The sequence below is a fragment of the Haliaeetus albicilla genome, chromosome 3 (assembly GCF_947461875.1).
Source record: "Haliaeetus albicilla chromosome 3, bHalAlb1.1, whole genome shotgun sequence".
Classification (NCBI taxonomy): domain Eukaryota; kingdom Metazoa; phylum Chordata; class Aves; order Accipitriformes; family Accipitridae; genus Haliaeetus; species Haliaeetus albicilla.
Genome location: NC_091485.1, coordinates 31,555,638 through 31,583,381, shown reverse-complemented (window position 1 = coordinate 31,583,381; position 27,744 = coordinate 31,555,638). Strand labels below are relative to the sequence as shown.

Genomic DNA, 27,744 nt, shown 5'->3' with positions numbered 1-27,744 from the left:
AATTCAGAACACATTGCAATGCAATCCTCATTTTTCTAGTGCCTTTTAACTGAGTTTCCTACAGTTCTCTTAACAGCTTCCAGCTATTGTTTTGCATATGCCGTAGATGCATGCTCACGGAGGCACTTGGGAAAAAAAAAAAGAACAAGTGCAGGTAATGGGGAAGGCAGGGAGAAATTGAAGCAAATAAAATGTAGGCTTTTTCTCTCTACTGGAGCCGAATGAAATGCAGTTTTGTCATCCAAGACCAGCAAGTGTTCTGGCACATAATCACCTCTCACTTCCCTGCGATGAAGCACAGCCTCATGAGCCCAAAGCTAAGAAAGATGTCAATCAACTGCTTTTGCCACTAAGGACTTTATCTGCAGCAAGACCATAAAGTAATGGTTTACAAATTATATTTAATGCAATGGTATTTAAAATGTATTGAGCCATTGCAAGAAAGTTCAGGTCTATTTTGGAAAAGACATACATTTAGGGGTAATTGGGGCATTCAGAAAACTTACACCTAGTGTTCAGGCACCAACTTTCCCCCCTTCAAGTCTTACAGACTTAGTAGCTGGCCAACAAATCATACAGTAACTTTGAAAAGATGCATAATGGCAACAATAGAAGCAAAAATACCAGATTGCATTTGTACTTAATGGATAAGTAAGTACTAAAGTACCAAGAGGACACTGAAGGAGGAGTTTTTCCATAGTCAATCTAATTATTATTTCACAAGAGAGAAGATTTTACGCACATACAATACCTTTCCAGCTAAAACATCAAAAAAATGCTTCCTACACAATTTACACAACCTATCACTAAAATGAACCTAATTCGGAGCGAGTGCCGATAAACAGCTGCTTTATCAAACACTGCGCAACAGTGTACTAGGAGGGAAAATCCTGGCTTGGTCACTCCGGGTGAATTCCGACATCTGCAAAGATTTTAATGAGATCCTTTTGGGCAAAGCCAGCCAGGCAGCCAAGACGGCGTTTAGTCATGGGTGAAATTTCCACACACAGTAACACTCATAGGACTTGAATGTCCTGCCATGGAAGGGTGAAAGCTTCCCCCTTGTGACCTCAACATCACTTCTCTATTGACTAAGCTGAATTTCAGCTATGCCTTGCAACTCACCATCCCCAGGTGTTGCAACCAGGAAAAGCAAAGAATATCCTATCTAATTATAAGAGTATCATTTGCAAATCCTTTAGCTTTCAGAGGTTTGCCTGGAAAGTATTGTAGTTCAGACTCAAAATGTTCTGTTATAAAAGGAGGGGAGCAGGAAACAGAAATATGAAATGTGTTCCAAGTGAATCTCAAAATTTTGAAATCTATAAGGCATAAATTTACCAGAGAGACCTGGGAGGCTTCCCATTGCATCACTTGACTGTACTACTGCAAACCTTCACTTACTCCATCCAGAAGGCCATATTCAGCCCCAACATAAAAAGGTGGATTGCAAAAGGCCCTCAGCCCTCACAGAAGTCAATTCACAAGCCAAGCAGTGTGATCTACTATTTTTTTGTAATCCAGAAGAAACAAAAGATATATATTCTGTTTTCTTGTCTGTAAAGCACCGATGCCACTATCATTTCTGTAACCTCCAAAAACTTAAAAAATAGGAAAACAGATAGTCAGATTTCTCAGTCAAAGTGTTATTTCCAAACTTACACTTCACGAATAAAAGGTCCCAGAAAAAAAAAAAAAAATTCTTCAGGCAAGCTAGAAATAGCCAGGCCAATAATTTATTTCTCTGTGGTTCAGTGTGCGTGGGACACCACCTGTGGTTCATTTAGCTGCAGCAGCAAAAGCTCAACTCGATCTTGGCCACACAAATACCTAAAAACTTAACATACTTACCATTATCACAGTGAGGGAGATGGTTAGTCTTGACACACCACTGAAAAAGGAGGCAGCTCCAATGGCAGCAAAGAGACCTGGATCAATCCATGCTCCGTATTCATTAGTTTGAACACCAAAAATGGAAACAAGAATCAAACCAATTATCCTGCCATACAAAGCTCCTGTGTACCTGTATGCAAGAAGAAAAAGAGCAGTCCTCTTGCCAATGACAGTGTTTTCTAGAAATGCTTCTAATATTCTGCTGATCCCAGATTAATTTTGTCAATTTCTGTAGCAACTCCTTTCCCAAGAAAAGCTCTAGCATCCTTCCTTAGTATGAGCATTTACTTAGTGCCAATCACTAGCATGAAACTGCCAGATTTACTATACTTTGAAGAAAAAGGACTGTCGGCATGTCTTTCTTAATGTCCTTCAAAGCCAAGTGAGAATGAACCTTAGAGGAATATAGTCAAAAGTATAGGTCACAGATACACACACTGGGATATTTCAGATAAAAAGCCTGCACTTCTAGAGCTCCAGCCTTATATATTTTCTTAAAATTAAGTCTATCTGTGCCCCATAAACCTGGCAAGTAAAATATTACAGCCATATAACAAATGGGCAAAATGGAGTAATAGGTATTAATGACCTGCCCAAAGCTAACCAGGAATGAAGCTGTGAAGAGAACTCAGGAGTCCTCAAACCAGCCATAAGCTACACTGAAGAGCAATAACAAAATTTAGCACAGTTGGGCATATAATTGCTGGTGTGATACACAGCATTTAATTCCATATGCAAGGAATTAAATATACAGATTTAAAGATCAGCCAATGAACTGGATTTGTGCAGACGTTCCCCTTCCAGAAATGGTGAATAATTATTATCTATACAATAGTCATATATATGATATATATTATCTGATTTGGGGAGCATCATCATGCACCATTACACAACTTTTTCCCATTTATTCATGCAATTGATTCATTTTATTGATGGATGCAGTTCTAGTAGTTCTAGAATGGTTACAAAAATTAGGTTATCGGGTCAGAAACACTGGTGCTGGCTGACAGACTTGACTATCTCTATCTATCCAGCTGAGTATGCCATGTTTCAGAAAATACTGCATATTAAAAATTGATTTAGACAACAGTTTGGGGAGGGTAGGAGGTGAATACTCAGGGGTATGGCAAAGGCAGAAGGTTGTACACACAACTATTTCTTTTTAGGTTTTTTGGTATTTGAATTGCATTGGGCTGGATACCCACTCTCCAGCCATGACTCCTTGCTTGCTGAACATTAAACCTCTCAACATTACTGTAAGAACTTTGCTCTAGTCTACCACAGCTTTCTAAAAAGTACAACAAAAGACCTAACTGCAGTTTTCTCCAAAGCCTAGGGTGTTGATGTCCAAGATTAAGATTCAGGCTATTATGTGCATAAGAAACAGATGAAAAGTCTGGATCTCAACCCATATTTCTACAGTTACAGAGATGGAGCCAGCAGCCGAGACTGTCTCTGGGTCCCCAAAGGATTCAAATGATCTATACTTGGAAAGTACACGGTTTTGGCTATGGGCCTTCCACAGCTATTCTCAGATGATTTTTCTTCATTCTTTTCCACAATTTTAGCATCTCTTTCCAGGCAAACCATCCTGTTCCACCTATATAACCTCCTCCAAGCAATTATAGCTTTGCTAATGCCAAGCTTTCAGCTTACAATTCAGATTGTTGCTACTCAACACAGGCCTTTTGTACAGGAAGCTCAAACCAACATGGGTAAAGCTTACAGCATAGGAATAACTAGGCCACTGGCAATAGCAGAACCTGCCGTCCAACAGCTGAGGGTGAAATAAAATGCCAAAGCAGTGCAGAGGGATGTGTATCCAAACTCTTCATGAGTCCCACGTTTAAAAAGATATGTGATCCCTTGCTTCCCATTTTCAACTAGAAGAGCAGCAGCTGCAACACAGAGGAATAGATGTGGAGAGATACAAAACATTAAAAGGATCCTTTACAAAAATACAGTTTGTAGTAGTTCTTATTTGCCTAAACCTGATAAAAAAATCAGCAAAGTACAGAGATCAGTGAATTGGAGTTTACATGACAGCTTCAGCATGTGGGGCAATTTCAGGAAAACAAGGAACATTTGTTTTTTCCAGTCTGGTCTATGTGATGTTCATCTTGGTATAAACAAGAAGAAACTGCAGCCACTTAAGCCAAAGAAAGGCAACTGTACTACTTCAGCAGGACTCTTTCCCCATTCCTTTCAGAGGTAATAACTCAGGAACTTCCCAGCATATTTGGCTCAAATATGGAATTTAGTTCTGATATATCCCTCAAAAGGGAGCACTACATTACTTTGAAGAAAATCTACATTATGAGTAAATATACCTGGATATCACGTCAAGTTACATAAATTCCATTTGTTCCCACGTATCAATCACTTGGCTCCCCTTACCTTGATTGAAGGTTTGATTAGAATATCTGACTCCATCTGGACCAATCCATGTGCTTGATGAACAGCTATATTCTGAAATTTCCCTCTTGAACTGATTCATGCTTAAATATTAAAAACAAACAAACAAAAATTATTAAATGGATTAATATAATTTACCTTAGTCCCTGTACAGAATGTGTCTATTACATAGAAATTTTACACAAAAAGCCTACTTTCCCTTACATCTCTCAATTAAGTTGTTTTATTAACTAATAAATCTAGTTTACTAGATCAGTTTATTAATTATTTTACTAAACTAATAAATCTGGTTTATTAATACTCATATACCTCTGCATAAACCTCCTGCTGCTGAAACCCCAAATTTCCAAAACCAGGAATCACATTACACTGCCTAAAACCAGAAAACAGGAAAAAAAATCTGATTAAAATGCCTAGCCTTGCCTTGATCTCCTTGTCCACACATATCATTGTAACTCTATAAAACAGGATTAGCAGACCAAAAATTTATCACCCCTGACGAACACTTCAGTGGGTAAGCACAGCATCCCGAGCTGACAGATGCATTTGCAGTTAGAAAGCTTTGCACAGGAGAGCGCCATGGAGAGCTGGAAGGACTTAGAGGTTTCCTCTTCCACAGCAGCACAGCCTATTCCCAAACCACACCTAAAAGATGTTTGTCCAACACGTTCTTAAAGCTCTCCTTCGGTAAATACTGGCACCAGTTATTTCAACATTTTGCAACTGAGACTGCCGGTTATTGTGGTGACCATGACCAGCCTTTCTGTACAGCACTACTATTCCTGGACACTTTCTCAATCTCTGTCATCTGGAGCAATTGCACTCTCCAAGCAGGTACAACTTCCTTCTTCCAGCTTGGAAAGCACCCAGCATGTTTTGGACATCACCACAACCTAAACGGTAACAATATGAACTTGTTTCTGGAACAAAGAGCATGAGATCTGTGGTATTTGACCCACCTGATCCCCGGTCAGAACTACAAGAAAAACTTAAAATACAGCCAACACCTAGTGCAAGAAAATTTCTTCCAGACCCCAGATTGGCAACCAAAGGAACACAAGATACTTCCCAATCTTGTATTTGCTTTTTACATTAATCCAACCACTCAAACAAGAATATATTCCAAATTCATACTGGACAATAAAAAGACAAAAATTTATTTACTCCATCCTGCTTTAGAAATAATATGATTGTGTAACCCACTTACAGCAAAGCCTCAAGTTCTATACAAATGGCTTTACTACCAGTAAAGGAGTGCATACATATAAATAACAGCACATCAGAGAGGCAATTTGAAGCTTGCAGCAATGCCAAAATAACAGGCAAAAACAACAGAAGAAAGTTCTTCTACAATTAAAATACATGGTTGAGCAAAAAGAACAAATCACAGAGAATGGAGATGTAGGACTTTTTTACACACAGGTTTTTGTACCACTAACTCTTTCCATTTGAAATCATTATATTTAATAGAGACACATTTCTCCCTGGTGCCAATGGGAGGACTGCACTGCCACACTGCATGCTGCAGGAATATGTGTGCTGTACCAAAACCTGCTAATGGAAGAAGCTCATCACTTCTTTACCTCCTTCTCCTGCCTCCCCACGACCTCCTATTCCTCCTTCTCCTAGGAATACCAAGGCCTGCTGGAAGCACTACAAAACACTACTGAAAGTACTGTTTCGGTGTAAATTTATAAGGATAAACTATGCTAGAAGGAAGCGCTGTCATACTGGCATAGCCACATACAGCCCCATCTGGAGCTGCAGCTCTTGCACTGTCATGACTTAGAAGAAAAAACATACACTTCACCGAGCTGGATCACTACAAAGACAAACTTAAGCATCTTACAATTTCTTTGTTATATAGTTCTTATTGGATATCTTAAAGTAGCAAGGGTGCCTATTACTAACCTGTTGGATGTCCAAAGGTTAATGATATTTACCTGCCCCTGGAGCACTGAATAAGAATCTCAGATTATGCTGAGATGAGCCACATCTAAATGATCCTAGCTAAAGTCTCATGACTGCAATCATAATTCCCTTTTTTAATTTCTAAGAACAGGAGAACAGTGAACAAGCTTCTTTTCTATGTTTACTCTTGTACTTTATTACAAGCTTACTAGAAACATCACAACTACCTTCAGCATATGCATGGCCTTGCAAAGCCCAGGACAATTTGGTGCTTAATTCCCTTCAGATCTATCCATTTTCAACAGGATGTACTCCTTATAACTTGTAGCCACACCAAATAAAAAATTGGCACTACGACCATTTAGCCTCTAGTTTAGATCAGCCTGACTATTTTTGATTCAGAGACAGACAAAAAAAGCCATGAAATTATCGTGGTTTCGGATGGTTTTCCTTTAGAGCAAAAATAGTTTTGTTTTGAAAAATAACATTTTGCAAGCATTTAGTCCTTAAAATAAAAAAAGGATGTTGGGGTGAGAAAAAAGACTTTTCCTGTAGCAATTCAAATAGCTGCAGTCACCAAGTCCTGGTACTAAGTAAGTGACAAAGTTTGCTTTTGTAAAGAATATGTAAATGCATATTATAGCAAACACTACTGAACCCGGTATTGCAAGTCAAATGACAGTCTAGAATTGGTGGCAAGAATGGGAAAGTATGTCTGCTTTCTATATACTTCAATAAGCTGTTCAGAGTCCACTCACCAATGGCAAGTTATTCAGTATTTACAGTTCATATTATGCAATATATATGATGCTTCCCACTTGGAAGGAGGAATCAATAAATTTTACAAATTTCTGAATTTGTAAAACTACAATTTGGTAGTGACCATTTGCAATGACCGTGAAATCAAGCTATCATTTAACCTCAATCTGAGCAATTCTTTTTCTACTTCCTCTGGATTCCTTATAGGTATTTCTCAAGAAAGATACTTGGACTGCAAAACCTGTATCAGATTCAAGGACCTCAACTGTATCACCCATAAAATCCCTAGCCATTCAGCCACATATTCCCTGCCTGTTTATTAATAAAATATTTGTCATTTTAAGTCCCCGGACTACAGTTTGTGCTGTAGTGGCATGCGCCTCTGATGTATTACCTATTGGTGTTCTTATACAGAGGACTGATCAGATCATGTCCCTCAGCCAATAGTAGCTGACTGAAGCTGAGAATAACAAAGATTTTTAATCAATTTCCAGTTCCAGCTTTACAGTTAAAGCACAGCCTGTCGCTTATAGTCTTATATACCTACCTATAAGGCCTATGCACCTTTTAAAACAAAATTAGGATTCTAAATTGAAAAACTGCTTGCATGATACATACAGCCATGTTTCAGGCTCTTTTCATTTTTTAACTCCCTTTTATTTATTTCTTTCTCCTTTTTTTTTCTCTTTAATTTGGCATGATGGCAAATGCCTCTCACTGGAAAAGTTTAAGTGTGATTAAATTTCAGTGATTAAAAGATTAAGTGTGATTCTTGTCTCTACGTGAATTCATTTTAAACATTCAGCTCTGATGCACCTTTGAATCTTTCCATCCCAAATCCTTGTAACAACTAACTGGGAGAAATGGTTAATAACTGTATTTACATAGAGATGCTCCTGGCGACTCTCCCCACTTACGTTTCTGAGTTGTTTCTCAGCTGGTAGTTTCTCACACTCATGACTGGCGTGCAAGGAAAGAAATACGGTAAATATACCGTAACAGTTGTTGTACATACCTGCAGGCATTAAAATAAGTAAACAGACTATCGTGAGATGTAGAAACAGACAAAAACAGAAAGAAAAGTGTCTAAAGTCACTAGTGCCAGCAGTTACCACAAGGAAATAGTCCTTTTGTCTTGCCTATGTATCCCAGAAGATCAGCATTTGCTCATAAGCAATGAGTGAGGCCCACATTCATCTCATCTAACTTCAGGGTCTCAGCTGTTGCAGCTAGGTAATTGGCCTCCAACTCTGTAGCCACCAGAGACCACTGCTACCTCCAGAAAGACTTGCAGCATGTGGGATGCTCTACGCGTGCCCAGGCTCCCCACCGCGTGCCGTAGCAGGCAGTGGAGACGCGGCCAGCCAGAGCTCCTTGCAGGCTGCTGATCCGAGACCGCAACTTCTGAACAGCAAGGACTCAGGATCTACATGTCTTTCATTAAGGACCTAGTTTTTAGGCTGGTACTTAAAATTAGGCTGAGTGTCAAAAACAATCCACTGCTTCAATTTAAATTACTTCCTGATTTATGCAAATTTGAAGTCCCTAGTCAGTATGAACAACTAAGGACTTGTTTCTAACTCGCAAACTTATTGCTTCCCTTCTCTTATAAGGAGGATGTTATGAAAGGACTAATACTCAGTTAATCAACAGAAAGAAGTTCCTAGACATCCTAGCAATACTAGACAGCTATAATGCCTAAAGCAGATTACATACTATAAAGTCGAGACAAAGACATTGCAACCCAAATGGATAAAGACAATTTATCAGGTCCTTCTACTCGTTTTCCATATACCCATTTTGAAGTAAACATGAATAAAACCAAAAATGTTTGAAATAGAGCACATCAGAAGGTGTTTTCACTGGCTGCTTTGCATTCATCAAAAGCAAAGGAAGTTTTTACATGAGATGACTGTATTTCAGTTATGCATATTTTTCAACATAACATAGTTCAATATAACATAGTTGTATTTCATTCAAAACTAATGTTTTTTACCTTAGTTGAGTTCAATTTACATTTCTAAATAAATGAAGATACACCCCTCCCCCCCCCAAAAAAAAACTTTAGAAAATATTTCAGCAGACATCTGGCGAAAAAAACTGTAACACACAACCATAATAATAAAATATTTTCCAAGCACAAGGTTTCATGCATTCTGTGGATTGTTATAAAACAGCTCAGGTAGCACATTTATAGAAACCCTCAAGCTGAGATTCGGCTGTGTGCAGTTGTGACAATTTGTCAGACAATCATATCTCAAGCCTTTGTTTCCCTGTATCTCAAAGATTATAAGCTTATGGGCTGAGAGCATCTACAAGAAATATATGAAACTGGGAGCAGTTCAGTCTTCGCGAAGCTTAGGTCAGGTTTTGTTTCTGAAAACTTAACTCTGGGACAGTTCAAACCCAGGTCAAGTTTTTGCCAAAGCCCCAAAGTCCAAAGGGAGCTAGAAGGACAGCTAGCTTGGAGCCAGTGGCTACATATTTAAAGCAGTAGCCTGTCTTCACAGCTAGGTAGAAAAAAAAAATAATCCTCTCAAGTAACCTTTTAAAGTTTTGACAGCTTAATATATAAGTATATATGCATATATCCTTAAATTGTCCACCCTGCCCATGGAAACACTGAGCTTTTGGAACAGAAGCATTAGTCAACGTGATTAAAAAAAATAGAAAGATAGCTCTGCCAGATTCTTGGCAAAACATTATCTACATTGTGATTTCCTCACAGAGAGAAAGGTGATGAATTGAGGAGAAGCAAACGCAGGCCAAGGGGCAGAAGGTCACTTAGGAAGACGGCTTTGCTTAATCTATGGCCTGAAGATTAGATATTCAATTCCAGTCAAAGGAATGGTACTCCGGGTTATGTTGTGGGTGTGGAAGATACCATGATGGGTTCTTTCCAAGTTTAAATGCAGACTGGTTTATACAAGATTATTTTTGGTTAAAGTCACTGTGACACAGTTTCTTTCAGTTGCCTGATTATGTGAGTTTATAAAAAAAAAAAAGAAAGAATTGTATGGTTCTCTCTCAGATCAAACAGTTTCTTTCCTGCTGTTTTTTTGCCAAGTTGTAATAAAATAAGGACTGTGACCTAAGCAGGACCTTCTAGAGCTAATAAAAAGGAAAAACAGTCTGAATAAGAGTTCATGCTACAAAGTTAATGTAAAAAAACAGTTGTGTTTTTTTTTTAAATTACAGGATGAAGACAAAAATATATAAACAGAAAAGCTCTTGTAAGCACTACAGCCTTACAAAACACATGCTGTTCTCCCAGTTTCAGGTATGATCTGGCAAGGTGCTAACCGGTCCATGAACTTTTGGAGTCAGTAAGACACCATTCCTAAACAATGTAAAATAACTCCTAGGAGACATTTTCTTTACATCTGACACTAAATCTTTGCTAGCTGATCTTAAGCTTAATCCTACAGTATCTTCTAACATACTGGGTCTTGCTAGCTTATGTTGTGGCTTGGTTAGTCTTTTTTTCTGAAAAGCGATAAGGAACTGTGTGGGTTTTATGCGTTTAAGTAGTTTATGCAAGGTTTTTGTAACGTACTATGAGAAAGCCAAACCTTTCCCAATAGTAGGGGAAGCGGCTGTCAAACACGGAGCTCCGGCCCCAAATTGTTAAAATAATAATCGTTACAAACCTGACCTCTCACAAACAGAGGTCCTTTGGAAACCGTGGAGTTTACACAGGACTAATGGGAGTCACCCGTGGGACTCGACTCCTCATCGCGCTGGTTTGAAGACGGTTTTTTTGTTAGGATGTCTCATTGCAGTCCTCAACAGCACAAAGTCCCGAATCCTTTGCAAGACCTGGGAGCAAACTTGTAGCACAACGAAGGAAGGCTGGGCAGCGGAAAGACTCTCCCTAGAGCTGAGAACACCCATTTTCCCTACCTACCTCACCCATTCCTTCAAACGTGGAAGCAAGAAGCTTCAAGTGAGCTTCCTCGGGGTGTCTCCCCTCAGAGAGGTGCTGAACAAACACGGCTGCAAACTGAAAAGCCGACGTTCTGCCGCTAAGAGGAGCTGGAATCCACTTGTCATCGGTGGCATAAGCCTGCTCCAGCGCAGACCGTCCACGGGGATCCCTCCTGCTCCTCCTCCTCCTCTTCCTCCCGCCGGAGGTCAGGTTTCACCTCTGACGTGCCGACAGAGAACCCAACAAGGAGGAGGATGCTCCGAGCAACGAGCAGGAGCAGGAGCAGGCAGAGGAGAGGGAGCTGGACTGTCATGGCACGCACGGCTTCCAAGGACTAAATGAAGTGCACTCTTTTTGACCCGATGGAGAGGAAAAATAGTGCAACCTATGGGAAACGTGCACGTCTCCGCACCGGTCTGTGGAGAGCCTGCAGAGACGCGACCGTGTGCCTCAACCTATGGGGCACTTGCAGCTCCAAAAGTTTCCCCTCTTGTATTTAAAATACTAATTGTTTTCCTCCCAGTATCATCCAGGTCACTGATGAACGCCAAGCTGATTGCTTTCCCCTGAAGCTTATGTCTTTTTGCTGGCTGGGAGCAGAGGCTGCCGAAGGCATGTCTGGGCTGATAGGAGAAGAGCATCTATGTGACCCATTGGTCTACAACTGAGCGACCCTCTCTCCAGGAGGGAAGGAAGAGAAAGTATACAATAGTGTATATATAAATATATACATATAGCATACATAAAACGTACTGGCAAGTCTGCCTAAGAAGGGGCAGAAGAAAGGGGCTTTGGTGTGCACCGATCTCCCTAAAGAAAGTTCATCTCAACACTCTAAAAAGGTCTGAAAACTCCTCAGGAAGACTTCCTCAAAAATGGTGGAAAAAAAGAAAAATTATGACAAGCAGGTATTCACTAGACAAACTTGAAGGGAAGCCCAAATTTGCACAATTCACTAAAAGTGCAGTACAAAAGCTCTGAAGGTTTCCTTCCTCCACATTTAACAACATACTTAAGTTATAACCAAAACAAAAAATTTAAAATTATGAAAATGTTCAAAATATGGAAACCTTTTGTCTCTACCCTTTTCATTCCAATGGCATGACCCTCCCCAAAGCCATACAATGCCAAATGGAAACTCCAAAGCCTAGAGGTAAAACCCCACCTTATCAGGACATCTGAGGCTCCAGGCTGACCTCCATCAGTAACAACTAGGGATAACTGACTCCAGATATACAGTTAGCTCCACAAAGTTTTCTGTACCTATCCGTAACTTTTAAACCCTCTACAACATTTATTCTTCATGCATCTATTCTTCTCACAACAGGCAAAGATCACCTTTGTTGTCTTGAGGCAAAAATGCATATGGTTATGGTAATAGTCTCCTAATTGTTTTTTCCAATGTAACAGCTGAAAAAGTGCCCAGGTGCAGAGGCGTGGAGGAGGATGTCCACCTGGTTCTGCTACATGAGCAAGCTGTGTGGGGTAATGAGAGGATTAATCACTAGCAAGGAAAAATGGAGAAAAATGGATGACATCTACTTGTGACAGCCCTCCACAGGTTGTGAACAAATGTGAAAGCACACCAATGTAACTGCGACATGTCACTAAGTTGATGTAGTATCATCGGAGTAGAGCAGCAGTGGGAGAGCAACTATACAGGTAAAATACTTCAAGCATTAAAAACCAAAACAAAAACCCAAAACAAAACATCTCTTCTCCATTCTTATATACCCACCAACATTAAATACCTATATGTACTTTGGAAATCCGTATGTTTGCTGTACTCTGTTGGACATTATTGAGTACCAGCAGGTCAGATTCACTTTTCCATCCAGCCAGTTTATGACCTGCCCTCATTAGCCACTGTAAATGTTATATAATCAAGAGAACCATATTATTTACTTACAAGGATGAGCATAGTTTCCAACAGCTTGCTTGTTTTTCTAAGGGATAATTTTGGAATTGAATTAAAGAACTGCATACGTAATTTATTAATCTTTATATTTAGGGAAACAAAGAGAGCTCCCAGAAGACCTCCAAGCATTCCAAGGAGGATGGTCGGAACAAAGGCCAAGACGTTCATGTCGAGCAAGTTCTTAACCTGAGTCGAAGAAAGGAGAAAATATGTTCTGAGCATCCTGCCAGTGACATGAACTATTGCACCCTCTCTTACAAAACCTGATACTACAAAGTAATTCCCATACAGGAAATAAATCTTTCCTTGTGGTTTAGCGAGCTCAGCTAATTAATTTAAAGCTGATCTCATAAGAGATGGTGTACTCTTCTTGCACACCTCACAGGAGTGGAACCAGCAGGTAGACACTGGTGTTGGCACACATAGCGGAAATCTCTGTGATGCACTGCAGTTACCACAAGCACTCAGCACTTCAGGTTACGTCCAAATAAAATGACATATTGGCCTTAATGAACACTTCAAAAGATTCTGCTGAACCAGAGCTTTGCTCACTGTGTCTATATCTACAACATAATTTGGGAAAGTTGATTTATTGTGTCAACCTGCATCCATGTGCATTGAGATCATTTATAAGTAAATTTATTTAAGCAAAACTGAAAATTGATGCTGATCTGGAACTTATAGAACAACAAATCACAAACACAGAATATAATCTGGCAGCTGGAATAGTAATTGAATTTTCTGCTTGATTCCTCAACAGGCAGCAAGGATGAGAGCAATATCATGTTTTAATTTTATCTTCCAGCCAACAAAAAGGGGTCAACAGACCAGTGGCAATCTATTCAAAGCTGTGAGGATACTATTTCCTTAGCCTAGGCTTAGAGCTACACAGTTTTTTGTCAAGATTAGGATCTGGACAGAGTAAGAGATCAGGAAATGCTCAAAAAGCTACCGGGCAAGAAGCAGTAAGGGCACATGTCAAGGGTTGCCTGCAGAAACCTAAACTAGTATAATCTTGGGGGTAGCTGACAGGAGAAACTGTCAGCCTTCCTTAAATTGCTTGAGCAAGTGCACAGGCCCTCTTACTGTTCAAACTCTTTTTTCTTCCTCCTCCTCTTCTTCTTGACTTTTAATTTTATTCTTGTTCCTGCTACAACAAGCCTAGACTTTAACAAATCCACCAGGTGGCTGTACTAAGCACTGGTGATATTTCCTGAGATGAGAAATGCCAGGGTCAAAATATAGCCAAGCTTGAAGAATTGGTCCATAAGGTGCTGCAGACTAGGAAACCAGGTCTGGAAGAGGCAGAATCCCAGAATTCAGAGACAAGTAGCTTAATTTGAAGTAGAAAAGAAGTTTTATTTACTGCAGGATCCAAATATCTTGCATTATATTCTACTTAGTTCCAATCCTTGATTAAAACTAAAAAAGGACATACATGGTTTTATTGTTTTCTCTCCCTACCTCCATTTTACCTGAGGGAAAGATATACTGAGATGTTCGTTTTAAAGTAATAGATGCACATTACACTGCATGTGTGTGGCAATAAAGGTAAAACCAAGTGCATGTTCCACTCGCTGGGAATGAAAGGTGGCACAGTGCATTGTTTGTTTTTGTTGTAGTATCAACCACAGGCTCTGGCCAATCATCAAGAAAAATCTGTTACCCACAGAGCAAGTTTCACGTTTACAAATAATCCAGTGGTCTATGTAAAAATAAAGTAGAGCTTCCTGAAAATCTCATGCTCTGGAGTACAATAAATTGTGTTCCTTGTTAACATTATGCTAGGTAGAATGAAACTAAAGAAAACAAATAGTTTTCTTGAGAAACATAACCCACAAGCTTTAAACTCAGAGTTTATCCACTGTAAACTGTGTTGGTTAATGCCACAAAACATGAAAGAAGCAAAATTTCCCCTGAGTCCCATGTTCAGTGAAATGAAAATGTTTCTTGTTATCTGTACCACACTGGGAGCCAAAAACTATTGAACACTGTCAGAAATCATGTTGATAATCATTTTAGCTAGCTTTTCCCTCTAATGACACTAATTGAAGATAGAAGGAGACAGAATCCACTGCTCTTTTCAGAAAACATCCTGAAAGGAGTGTTAAAAGAGCAATGCTTATTGTAAAATAGCAATTGAAGTGAGTCTACTCTCCATTGTGCATGCAGCTGTTCATTACACAATACTTCGGCTTCAATAATGAATCTGGCTTCAGAAGGCCTGACCTCTTCCCTATCCATGTAGTCTCACCTTTCTGCCACAAATTTTTATCTTCTTGGTTGTGTCACTGCAACTGTTTGGGGGACCGCACTATGAGCTGGTCCACAAAAAGGATTTGGGTTGAAAACCAACATCTTCTCCGCTTGCCCCAGCTAAACTTGTGGTAAAGCAAATATACCCAGAATACTTTTGCATAGCCTATGCAAAATCATTGTATCAGTCAGCGTGCACACAAAAAAATGTTGCCCATTTTCCCAACCAAGGTATGCCTACACGTGGAAAATACCATAATGTCTGGTTTATGCATTGCTAGAGAGACACAGGCCAGAAGAAATTCAGAGATCAATGAAATTGATCAGGGAATTACCTTAGGAAAAACTTACTTAGTAGCAAAAAGTGGCATGGGATTCAGAAGACTAGGGTTTTATTTCTAGCTCTCTAACTGATCTCCAAGTCAAATACAAAGAAGGACATTGAGGCAAGAAGTGAAGATCATGATACTTGCACATCACTATTGAATCATCTTGCAATAAAAATGAGCAAAAGACATGATAATAAAAGCAACTATTTTTAGGTGGACACACGGTAAAATTCAAAGATTGTGTTGTGTTGGAAGGAATAAAGTAAAGGCAGCTGAGGCTGAAGGTCACCTCCATTGTGCAATGAGGAACAAACAGTGATTTTATGTTTTCAAATGTTTAATCTCTAAGCACTAAGGAACAGGAGCACAGTACAGCAATGCTTGCAGCAACAATAGAGAGCTCAAGCCAGCTACAGAAGGAGAGGACACCTTATTTAAGAGCTTCTCTGCTTTCTCCTTTACTTTGAACTATCCCTCTCCTATCCAGCACCAATACAGAAAGTTATTAAGGTAACTTATATGATTAGCTAATAAGCAAACAGTAGATGCTTTGTCTATTTGTTTGCTTTAATTTAGAACAAAACAACTCTGTGTTGTATCTAAGTGATTATCAGATAAAAAGTGTGAATGCTTCCGTATCCACTGATCCGGTAATTGTACATATACCATCCTTTCCCCTTCTCAGTCCCCCTTCCCCACTACTCCCCCAGCAACAACACTGAAAGAGGCAAGCCTAAAACCCTGTATCTATTTCCTCCCACCCCCACACAGTACGTACCCAAAATATAATTCTTTTCTCTGCTTCAAAAAATCCAAAATGACCTCTGTAAACAAACCCACAGAGGGAAGAGGACAGTAAATCCGTGGTGAAGGTAGCCATCAAGCAGCAGAAGAAGGTTTGCCAGGCCAGCCTGATGTCCCAGAATGAAGACACTTCTTCTAACGTGAACAAGAGCCCACCGATGGGGGCACGAAATACCGAAGCTATGCCTGCTCCCGCGCCAGCCGTAATGAAACTGCGCCTGCAACAGGTAGAAGAGTCAAAATTCAGGTAACAGGGAAAAAAAACAGAAACAAAAAACCTCCATAAACATCGTTTCTTGTCAAAGCTGGGTTTAGGGGGCTGAATTTATAGAGCTGAGGGTTTATTTTAGGGTTATTTTCACCTCTAGGATTTGAGATTAGATCTGTCCATCTTGACCTCTGGCCTTGACAAAACCCTCAATCCTATAACATCGCGTGGGGACCACTGTGCCACGCCAGCAAGCTGCTGAACTGGTGCCAACCAGCCTAACACCAGGCAGACATACCACTTCACACCTCGGAAGCAGGGCAGTCACAGGGGTGAAATACTGCAGGGAAAAACGGTAAGAAAGTTTGGGATTCACTAGACAATGAGAGTACAGCCCTGGACCCTGTAGGCTCAACATGCCGCCTCCGTCTATAAATATCTGAGAAATCCACAGGGAATGTATATGCCTTGTCTCCCTCCCTGTAAAGGCATGGAGCTCACATACACCCCAAAGAGTAACAAAGTTCTGTTGTGGTAAGCTGCACTAGGAGCTCAAATGGCAGAGATCTGCACTGTGAGCCAGTTCCAGTAAAGAAAAAAAAAAGAAGTAAAAAAAAAAAAGAAAAAGAAAAATAATGATAATGTTGTAAAGAAAGGCATTAACGGGCAGTCTTCCTTTATACACTTATTATTATTTATTTTCACACACACAACGTAATTTTCTTTTCTTTCCAAAGCACCCATTTCATTACATGAAAACAACATCCTGCATCAGACAAATGTTACATTTTTAAGGAAGGCCACAGTGTGCAAAACAGAGGGAACGCTATAGAAAGAAGAAATAAAATTATGCTTGAATTCTGCCTTGGAAAATTAGATTCAAGTCCAGCCTTTGGGATACTGGGGTGATGCTGATACATATAATGCACTAATCACTAGTGCTCACCAGCTTATAAAACTTTCATCCTCTGGATGTGCAACCTGAGACCTCAGGGATAATTTGCAGAAATGCTGAGCATTCAGTACTAGCTGAAGTCAACAAGTATATAAAACACTTGAGTATTTTTAATATTAAGAAATGGTAAGTTCTCAGAACCCCCCTCCCCAACAGATCAGAGTCAACTTTAAACATTAGTGGGCCCTTTTGACTTCTCTGTGGTGTCCACAATTTTTATCAGTACAAAGATGGCTGGCAATGAGTATAATGGACAGAAAATAAGGGAAAAGATTAGAGAGTTCATCTCAAAGCCCTTAACAAAGCCCACCAGTAAAACTACACAGGCAACTTTATGTCTGATATTTCCCAACTCACAAATGCTGAGTTAGACACTCTTGTGCATGCATTTTTACTTGCACGTATCTTCACAGTGACATTGTTTCCAGCAGCAGGGAACTCAAATGGTACTGCACACCACAGTAAAAGCTGGGCGAGCTTTGCTTGGACGTCTCCAACTTCTTGCTCCAGTCGGTTGTACATGCTACGTATCCCACCAGTAGTATCAACAATGAAACTGGACCCCTTCTACACATCTGTTACAGCTGCCCAATGGAGGGATGCCTTAAGATCCTTCAACATCCTAACACTTGCTGAGTTACTGCTCTGCCTGTGACAGTACTTGGAGAGGGTACATCTCTTGAGCCTACCTAACTCCAAAAGATAGCAGGGGAGTGGGAGTCTTCCATCCTGGTCTTTGTAAAGTAGCGAGGTCTTCCTTAAACAGAAATTTGTCTCTGCTGCTCACCAACACCCCTCTATGTGACGGGGACTTCCACACAACCTGTCTCTCCCAGGATGGTTCCTGACTGCAAGCTAACGCTTCTTCCTAATTATACTATAACCGGATCCTGCAGAGAAAACAAAAGTTCTCGCTGCTTCTCTTACCGCAATTGCTGATTTCTTCCATGACTAACATTATGTTTAACCAGCATGTGTCAGATGTATTTAATGACTGATCTTAAAAGGCTAAAGGCAAAGGAGATCCTGCATCTTCCCTTTGGTCCTTATTGATTTTCTTTAAGCTACAGATAGTTCACAGTGGCTGTTCATTTGAATCTTTTGTATTTCTTTAGGAAATCAAAACAAGTTTCTCTTTCTTTCCTTGATTTAGAAAAAAAAACAGTATCGTGTAGGGTTTTGTATATCAATAGGAAAATAAATACCATCCAGAAGACATAAACTGGTTTGTAATTTCTTTTTCTGGAAACTAATCTCATTAATTTCAGTAGAACTGTTCACAAAAGAGAGCTTACCAGAGTTGTCTCACAGACACGCATGAGTAGAGAAGAGCCAGATTAAAAAAGTGTCACAAACAATTTACTTTTTCAAAACTAGAAAAATAAAGCAAGGGCCCCCTGTGCACATTGTGCAATCCCCATCACCTCTTTTTTCCTGGGCCAGCATCGTTAATTTGAGGATAAAGTCCACGTGTAAAAATCCTGCATTTTTCTCCCTCCTTATACAACCCAGAAGGCAATGGGAAAAGGTATTCAGTATTAATGTGTTATTTCATTAGCATTCAGTAAAACAACTTGTGAACTTTCTTTTAATTAAAGAACTTTAAAGTTGTTTAATTAACTTTCTTTTAATTAGAGTGGGTGGCATTTGCCCCATTCCAAAGTGACAAACAGCAGGAAGGCTGAAAGACTGCTGGAGCAGCATCTCCGTTTCCCTTCCAGATGCAATGGGCTCACTGATGACTTGCCAGACACCCACGGGGCGCCAAGGGCAGGTGGTGGGGCGCCCCCCCCCCCGAGCCCCACAGCTCTGCCCATCACTTACTTATCAGCTGAATTCCGAAACCTGGTGAAGATCGGGAGGTGGACGCCAAGGGTATCCAACTGCAGCTGGCTCAGGCCACAACCCAGGAGGGCACTAAAAGTGATATTGTGTAATTGAGAGCACTCTTTGGTAAATTATTCATAAATCAGCCATGGTTAAAGGTAGGGAAGGACAGAGCCTTAGTTGGCATGCAGCAGCAAAGCTAGATTGGTTCCAACAGATTTAAACATGGAAAATGTTGAACACGTCTTTTAAATATGCAAAGCTCCATTGACATAAAGCAAAGAGGCTACTAAAGACTTTCAGATTCTTGACTCAGAGACTTAAATGTCTCTTTTGCAAGGAGTGTTATGATGATAGACCATGAAATGCCTTTTGAAGAACTGCATTTTAATGTCTGCCCAAATGTGGTGACACGTCAGACTACAGCCCATCATTTCAGTAATCTGTTCCCAGGTTAATGACCATGGGAGCCAGAACAGCCCCACTTGTAACAGAAGATGTGTCATGATTTAAATTATTACAGTGTGTTCCCAGGCAGCACTTCAAACTACATTTAAATGCGGGGAAAAAAAATCCAAACCCTTAGTGAAATGAAAAATCTATTCATTGTATAATCTTGGAAGACTTTTCTACAAGACTTAAATTAGAAGCCTTAACGAATCTCTCAGAGGCTTTTAGCAACTTACGTGTGTTTATGTTTAATAAAAATGGTGGAGGGTTCCAGCTAAATTAAATTAAACTAGCTCTTAATGCCTATGTTTTGAAAAGGCATCCCGTTAATACCGTGCTGACTTTCTTCATGGAAATATGATTCAATTCTTTGGCTCATACATCACTGTTACCAACCCAGCACAAAGGAAAAAAAATCACAGCTGCAGTCTGTGAGCTCCTGGAGACAAATGTCTGAAAGCAACGAAAACAAAAGAAACCTAAAGGGAGAGCTAAACCTTGGTAATCATTGTCTGGAAGGTTTGTGGCTGCCTCTGACTAACCACGTGCTCCTATTTTTGAACATCTAAGTCATCCCCTAGGGTAGTGCACCTCTGTGCAAATAAATAAATAAATATAAACCCACGGAGTAACTGAAAATGTGAGAGGGTGCTGGGGAGAAGGATAGGTTTGGTCAGGGTGGTGAAGAGGAAGAGAACAAACCTCAAGGATGAATACTTTCCAAAACCAAAAAGGATCAAAAATAAAACAGTAAACCAGCCAACAAATGATCTACATCATATTAGCAGAGACCAATTTTACCATCTCTACTCAAGATACTGTTTAATAATGGTAATAAAGTACAGCAGGATTCTCCTCTAAACGGTGAATAAAGGAAATCATGTCACTTACCAAAACAGAAAAGCCAAAATCTGGCCCACAGTTACTAAGTTTGGCTGTATCGCAGCACAGTAAAGTTTAAGAACCGCTCTGACCTACTGAGCACCACTGGGCAACCCTCCTCTCCCCTTCTCACAAGGTCCCAGACCACAATAGGGTGGTGGGGATTCTCTTTCTTTGTATATAGCAAGGGGGGATAAAAACGTTATCCTTCAAAAAGACTATGAAGTCTACTTTTCCCTACCTAGAAACGTAGTATTACACTACTGCATGAACAAGAAGCAGCTCCAACCTGACTTTCAATCTGCCATCTGTAGAGCTTGCAAAGCAGAGCCTGGTTTCTGTGGTCACCCTTAGCTGGCACTGGCAGCTGCCGTGTTTGTAAGCTGGAAACATGGACCCCAAGGGACTGGTTGTCCATCACTGTGCACCTTGCACAGCCACTTACAGCACTTCTGCAGGTAGCTGTAAAATTGTTGCCCCTTTTCACGCGCAGCCGCTTGAAACTGGCTTTATTTGCATACAGACTTTGCACAGATAAAAGCAGTTATAAGGGATGCAAAGCAGCCGGCAGGCCATAGCTGTGGGACTGGTTGCTTTTCAGAAACAAAATTGGCTGCCGTTGTCCAGATAACTGCTTGCCGAGCCTCACAGGGAATCATACTAGGGAACTAAGCCAGTATTTAAAACACGCAGCAAAAAAATGTTTTTCTTCACTGCATGGCATGAATAGTTGTGCTAATGCAACGGAGGGGACAGCACAGGTGAAAAGAGCTCCCAATGCAGGGTATTTTCTAAGCCAGCACTGCCACCAAGACAGACATTGCAAACCCATACCCTCAGCCTGATAGCTTTAACTTTTGTCTGCTATTTCTTACCCCAAATGGATCATGGGACCTTCTGACCCACAGAAGAGCCCGGAGGCTACAGCCAGCACGCATGAGACAAATGTCCCTAAAAAGGTCTTGATATTGAAAAGATGTTGGATAGAAGTGCCATTCAAATACCCAATGATTTCTGGCAAGCCAGATGGTGAACCTGCTGGGCAAAAGAACTGCAAAGGAAAAAAAAGTAAAGAGAGAGTCAACAAGCATGTTGATGTGTTAGATGCATCTGTGGACACGGATTTTAAGTCCAGCCCTCACCTTGCTCTGTTCACAAACAAACTTTCCCAGAATTGACAGATAACGTAGATACACATATAACTTCCAGCTACACACAAAAATTCAAGCTCCCAACAGTGTTGCTGTATGTGTACTGAGGGTAACGAGAGAAGAAAATGACTGACGAGGGCCCCTGCCCCAGCTCCCTGCCATCCCCTCTGATGCCTGAAGCCAACCAGCCTCTTGTCTCTGCACAGGCAGTCTGCAGGGCAGGGTGTACGTGTGAACCTGTATGATTTGTCCTGTCAGGTCAGGCTTCAGATAGCTTAAAACTGGTCAGTTATTACACATGTAACAGCAAACTCCCTTTTCCTATTGTTGCTGGATTTTGGGGTAAGTTCAGTAAAACATTCACTTTTTCTCTCACCTATGCTGTTAATTGCCTGTCTATAATTAAATTGAACACAGCAGGACAGTAAATGACAGAAAGGCTCAATGTTTTAGCCTTGCCGCCTTGTAAAAGTACTGATCTGGGCTAGAAGCAATACCCACATAGCACAGCTAAAAGATCAATGTAAAACCAACATTAACTTTTATATGGAGTGATGGTCTTTGGCTTAGGCCCCTTCCAAACACCAAGTTTTCACAAGTTACGCCAGCTGCCACTTGTATTTATTTTATAAACACCACATGCTAAGTGTAAATTGCATCGCCACCACCACTGATTTCACCCCAGACACTTTTATACAAGTTATGGGCGGTGGAATCCAGCTTTAGGCTGAATGCCAAGAAAGACCTCTCCAATTGGGTTGTATAATAGAGGGGGGGGTGTTAATAAAATACTGAATTAACCAGTATTTGGAAGAGAAAAGATCTGGTTTATCACAGCATTATAGGCTTGTTGCATAGGGGACGTAACACTTACCAGCACTGAGCCTGAAGAGAGAACCACCATGGCCAGCCCAGACCCAAGCGCACACAGCCACGTCATGTGGATGTTCCCATCCTGTCCAGTTGACAAATAGATTACTACATCAGCACCCATAGACCAGGTCCTGCTTTTCAATGAACTTCTGTCCCACAGATTACTGCAGGCAGAAGGTGGACCATAGGGAAAAACCAAAAGCAGCAGTGCAGGCTCCTTAGAAGGACAGGAGTGAGTAACAGTAAGGTGAATGATGACTTTCAGATTCATGGGGTTTTTTCCAGGACTTCTTGCCCATCTCTCAAAAACACTATAAAGGATACATGGTTACTCATCAAGGCCCTTTTCAGGTCAGAAGCAGAGTTAAAGGACCTTAAGAACATGCACAAGAAAACACTACATGGTGTCTTCAGGAGACATTTTGCTTGGATGGAGGCTTCAAAGTCTTACATCAGTAATTACCTTTATGAATTTGCAGCTATTATAAGTAGACAAAATATATGTGAGCAAGCTATTTCTTGCTTTATTTTAACCAAAAGGACATCTCTCATACTAGGCCTTCTCACATTTAAAAAACACATTTCAGTCTCACTGGGTTTTCAGTTTGTTTGTGCTTGGGCTGACCGCAGCCGTGCTGTCTCCAGAACTCCTCAGTTCCCACACACTTTGCTGCCTTCCATAGCGCTCAGCTGTGATTCATTGTGTGCGCAGGTCAAACACATCCCTTGCATTTCTGAGGTCACAGCATTACAGCCGGCTACTGCAGCCTTTCCGGCAGCATGTCCCATCAAGGCTTTTATAAGCACTTTGTGCAGCGCAGCCAAACAGCAAAGCAAAGTGCACGAAAATGAGTATTGCTGATCTGCAGCTGAAGGAGATATATAGATGGGAAGGTCTTCCAGGGCAGGAATTACATGTGTGTACTGATGTCAAAGCCTGTGAGAGCTTGCCTCCTGTCCCTCTGTATTAGTTCAATACAATAGGACAAATTATATAATATAACAGGACCAACAGTGCGTGTAACGGTTGTTATGATGCCCTGGAGTCAAACTGTGGTTTCTTTCTATATACTCTTTATTTATACTTTAGTGTGTATATATACACACATGTGTGTATATACATACAAATGCATATATACATGTATGCATGTGTATTCATCCACTGTTTATATATTTTATAAACTTATGCATAGTTTGTATATAAGAAACGCCAGACAAATTATATTGCAAGAGAATTATATATGCTTTCCTCACAGAAAACCTAAACTAGTTCGTTTCTTGGACATTCCCTCTGATATAGTCAGCCTCCATCTGTTCCACAGAATAAGTCTTCCCTTGCATTTCTGTGAAGTGATTGAGATCTATCCTTCAGCAGTTAGCAGGATTATTTCATTATCTTGATTTCATAGAAAAGTGGAGGACACATTCATGTCTCCCTTGTACTGGAGAGCCCAGAACTGGACACAGTACTCCAGATGTGGCCCCACCAGTGCTGAACAGAAGGAAAGGATCACCTCCCTTGACCTGCTGGTGTATTGGGTTTGCGTGGCATGATTTTGGTAGTGGGGGGGTGACAGGGGTGGCTTCTGGGAGAAGCTGCTAGAAGCTTCCCCTATGTCTGACAGAGCCAATGCCAGCCGGCTCTAAGACAGTCGCACAGCTGGCCAAGGCCAAGCTCATCAGCGATGGTGGTAGCACCTCTGAGATAACAGATTTAAAAAGGGGGGGAAAAAGCTGCTGCAGCACAGCAATTGCAGCCAGAGAGAGGAGTGAGAACATGTGAGAGAAACAACCCTGCAGACCCCAAGGTCAGTGAAGAAGGAGGGGGAGGAGATGCTCCAGGCGCCAGAGCAGAGATTCCCCTGCAGCCTGTGGGGAAGGCCATGGTGAGGCAGGCTGTCCCCCTGCAGCCCATAGAGGTCCATGGTGGAGCAGATATCCACCTGCAGCCTGGGGAGGACCCCACACTGGAGCAGGTGGGTTCCTGAAGGAGGCTGTGACCCTGTGGGAAGCCCACACTGGAGCAGGCTCCTGGCAGGACCTGCGGATCTGTGGAGAGAGGAGCCCACGCTGGAGCAGGTTTTCTGGCAGGACTTGTGACCCCGTGGGGGACCCACGCTGGAGCAGTCTGTGCCTGAAGGACTGCACCCCATGGGAAGGACCCACGTTGGAGAAGTTCATGGAGAACTGTCTCCCATGGGAGGGACCCCACGCTGGAGCAGGGGACGAGTAAGGAGTCCTCCCCCTGAGGAGGAAGGAGCAGCAGAGACAACATGTGATGAACTGACCCCAACCCCCAGTCCCCATCCCCGCGCTGCTGGTGGGGAGGAAGTAGAGAAAATTGGGAGTGGAGTTGGGCCTGGGAAGAAGGGAGGGGTGGGGGGAACAGTGTTGTAAGATTTGGGTTTATTTCTCATTACCCTACTCTGGTTTGATTGGCAATAAATTGAGTTAATTTTCCCCAAGTCGAGTCTGTTCTGCCTGTGAGGGTAATTGGTGAGTGATCTCTCCCTCTCCTTATTTCAACCCACGAGCCTTTTGTTATATTTTCTCTCCCCTGTTCAGCTGGGGAGGGAGACTGATAGAGCAGCTGCATGGTGCTTAGTTGCTGGTTGGGGTTAAACCATGACAGCTGGCAACAGTCCTCCTAATGCAGCCCAGTAGGCTGTTGGCTGAATGGCACCACAGCCATCTGGTCTATCAAGCATTGCTTCCTTCCAGTCTTTTATCTCCCAGTTTGCTGAGGGTGCACTCTGTCCCATCATCCAGGTCATTAGCGAAGATATCCAACAGTGTTTGGCCCCAGTATTGACCTCGAGGGTACACCCATGGTGACCAACCTGCAGCTAGACTTTGTGCCACTGATCATAACGCTTTGAGCCCAGCAGTTCTGCCACTTAAATCCATCTCACTGTCCACTAATCTAACCCATACACCATCAGTTTGTCTATGAGGATGTCATGGGAGACAGCAATGAAAGCCTTTCTAAAGTCAGGATAAACAACATCCACTGCTCCAGTCATCTCGTTGTAGAAGGTTGTTACCCACTGTAAATCCCTGCTGACTACACCCAATCACCTTCTTGTCCTTCATATGGTTAGAAATGGTTTCCAGGATTATTGGTTTTATCACCTTCCCAGGGTCCAGATGAGGTTGACTGGCCTGTAGTTCCCTGGATCCTTCTTGCCCTTCTTGAAAATAGGAGTGACACTGGCTTCCTCCAGTCCTCAGGAACCTCTCCTCAATTGCCTTGAACTTTCAAAGATAATTGAGAGTGGCCTCACAATGACATCAGCCAGCTCCCTGAGAGAAGGCATTGAGCACCTTGGCCTTTTTCAAGTCCTTTGTCACCAGGTCCCTTACCCAGTTCAACAACAAGCCCATGTTTTTCCTAGTCTTCCTTTTGCTGCTGATATACCTGTAGACACCTCCTTCCTTTCTTGTTGCCTTATTAGATTCAACTCCAGGTTCACTTTGGCTTTCCTAACCCCATTCCTGCACACTCAGACAGTGTCTCTGTATTCCTCCTGGGTCATCTGTCCTTGCTTCCATCTCTTGTATGCTTCCTTTTTATGTTTGAGTTTTGTGAGGAGCTTCCTGCCACCTTCTGCTTGATTTCCTGTTCATTGGAATGGACTGTTCTTCACATGGAGGAGATAAACCTGAAAACCAACCAGCCCTCTTGGACTCCTATTCTCTCCAGGATGGTCTCCTTTGGAATTCTTACAAGAAGATCTCTGAACAGACCAAAGTGCTCTCCTGAAGTCCAGAATTGTGACCCTACTTTTTCCCCTCTCATCTCAGGATCCTGCACACCACCATCTCATGGTCACTGCTGCCCCCAACCTTTACATCCCTGACCAGTCTTTCCTTGTCTGTAAGAATGAGGTCCAGACGAGCAGGTCCCCTCATTGGCTTCTCAATCATCTATCAGGAAGTTGTTATCAACGCACTCCAGAAACCTCACGGACTGCTTGTGCCCTGCTATGTTGTCCTTCCAGCAGATACTGGGCTGGTTGGCTAAAGACCCCCATGAGGATCTGGGCCAGTGACCATGAGACATCTTCCAATTGTCTGAAGACAGCTTTGTCTAATTCTTCATGAGCTGGTGCTCTATAGCAGACACCCACAACAACATCACACATGTTGGTGTGCCCTCTAACCCTGACCCACAAGCTCTCAGCTGACTCTCATCTGTCCCAAGGCAGAGCTTCATCCATTCCCACTGCTTTCTCACAAAAAAGAGCAACTGCCCTTCCTAACCATCCCAGTCTGTCCTTCCTAAAGAGCCTGTACCCAGCCAATGCAGCACTCCAGCAGTATCAGCTATCCCACCGTATCTGTGCAGACAAGGAGCTCATCTGCCATGCTCCAGCCTGAGTGAGAGGCCGCAGGCACTGCCCGCAGCCCCAGACCTGCAGAGCTGCACCCTCCCTCAGGAGCTAGCTCTGGGTTGTGGCCTCTGCTGAGTCAGGGTAATCTCTCCCCTGGGTGCTGGGGACCATCTCCAGCAGCTCCTTGCCACCATTGCTGCGCACAAAAGCACTGTCAGCCCAGACCCTGGCCCCCTTCTGCACAAATTGCTGCATCTGCTGGCTGCACGCCATGCTCGATGGTTATACACGCTCCCCCCAGCACCGGCTGACAGGATGCCTGGCCCTCCCTGGTCAGGATTCAGCTGGTACAAAAGCTCAAAGCCTCTTTCTCACAAGAAGCTCTTCAGTATTCATACTATCTACCACAGATATCACAAACCAGGTGAAAATTTTACCACCTGCTTCTCTCTACAGGTGAAAAAAACAAGCAGTCAGGGTCAGAGATGCCTTAACATTTTGTGCTGGTTTTCGCTGGGATATGGTCAATTTTCTTCACAGTAGCTAGTATGGGGCTATGTTTTGGATTTGTGCTGGAAACAGTGTTGATCACTCAGGGATGTTTTCGTTCCTGCTGAGCAGTGCTGACACAGCGTCAAGGCCTCTTCTGCTTCTCACCCCACCCCACCAGCGAGGAGGCTGGGGGGGCACAAGGGGTTGGGAGGGGACACAGCTGGGACAGCTGACCCCAACTGACCCAAGGGGTATTCCAGACCATAGGACGTCAGGCTCAGCATATAAGCTGGGGGAAGAAGAAGGAAGAGGGGGATGTTTGGAGTGATGGTGTTTGTCCTCCCAAGTCACTGTTAGGC

At 42.0% G+C, this 27,744-nt stretch overlaps 1 protein-coding gene and 1 long non-coding RNA gene across 3 annotated transcripts in view; one reads left to right on the top strand and one right to left on the bottom strand.

The window, feature by feature from the left end:
• LOC138684745 (chloride channel protein C-like) overlaps positions 1–27,744 on the bottom strand; it is an 82,290-nt gene that overhangs the window by 51,888 nt on the left and 2,658 nt on the right. The window contains exons 3-11 of the mRNA XM_069779314.1: positions 22,561–22,641; positions 21,411–21,586; positions 19,201–19,293; positions 16,188–16,431; positions 12,816–13,010; positions 7,896–7,993; positions 4,291–4,391; positions 3,620–3,791; positions 1,852–2,023 (exon numbers count right to left, since the gene is read on the bottom strand). Coding sequence (XP_069635415.1) covers positions 1,852–2,023; positions 3,620–3,791; positions 4,291–4,391; positions 7,896–7,993; positions 12,816–13,010; positions 16,188–16,431; positions 19,201–19,293; positions 21,411–21,586; positions 22,561–22,641 — 1,332 coding nt within the window. The remainder of the gene's footprint in view (positions 1–1,851; positions 2,024–3,619; positions 3,792–4,290; positions 4,392–7,895; positions 7,994–12,815; positions 13,011–16,187; positions 16,432–19,200; positions 19,294–21,410; positions 21,587–22,560; positions 22,642–27,744) is intronic.
• On the top strand, positions 15,767–18,836 carry LOC138684747 (uncharacterized). 2 transcript variants are annotated; one of them, XR_011324005.1, is made up of 4 exons: positions 15,767–15,919; positions 16,252–16,440; positions 16,582–16,776; positions 17,808–18,836. It is a non-coding gene; the product is annotated as an uncharacterized lncRNA (long non-coding RNA). The 2 variants fall into 2 exon arrangements; XR_011324004.1 differs by having other exon boundaries at positions 16,252–16,776.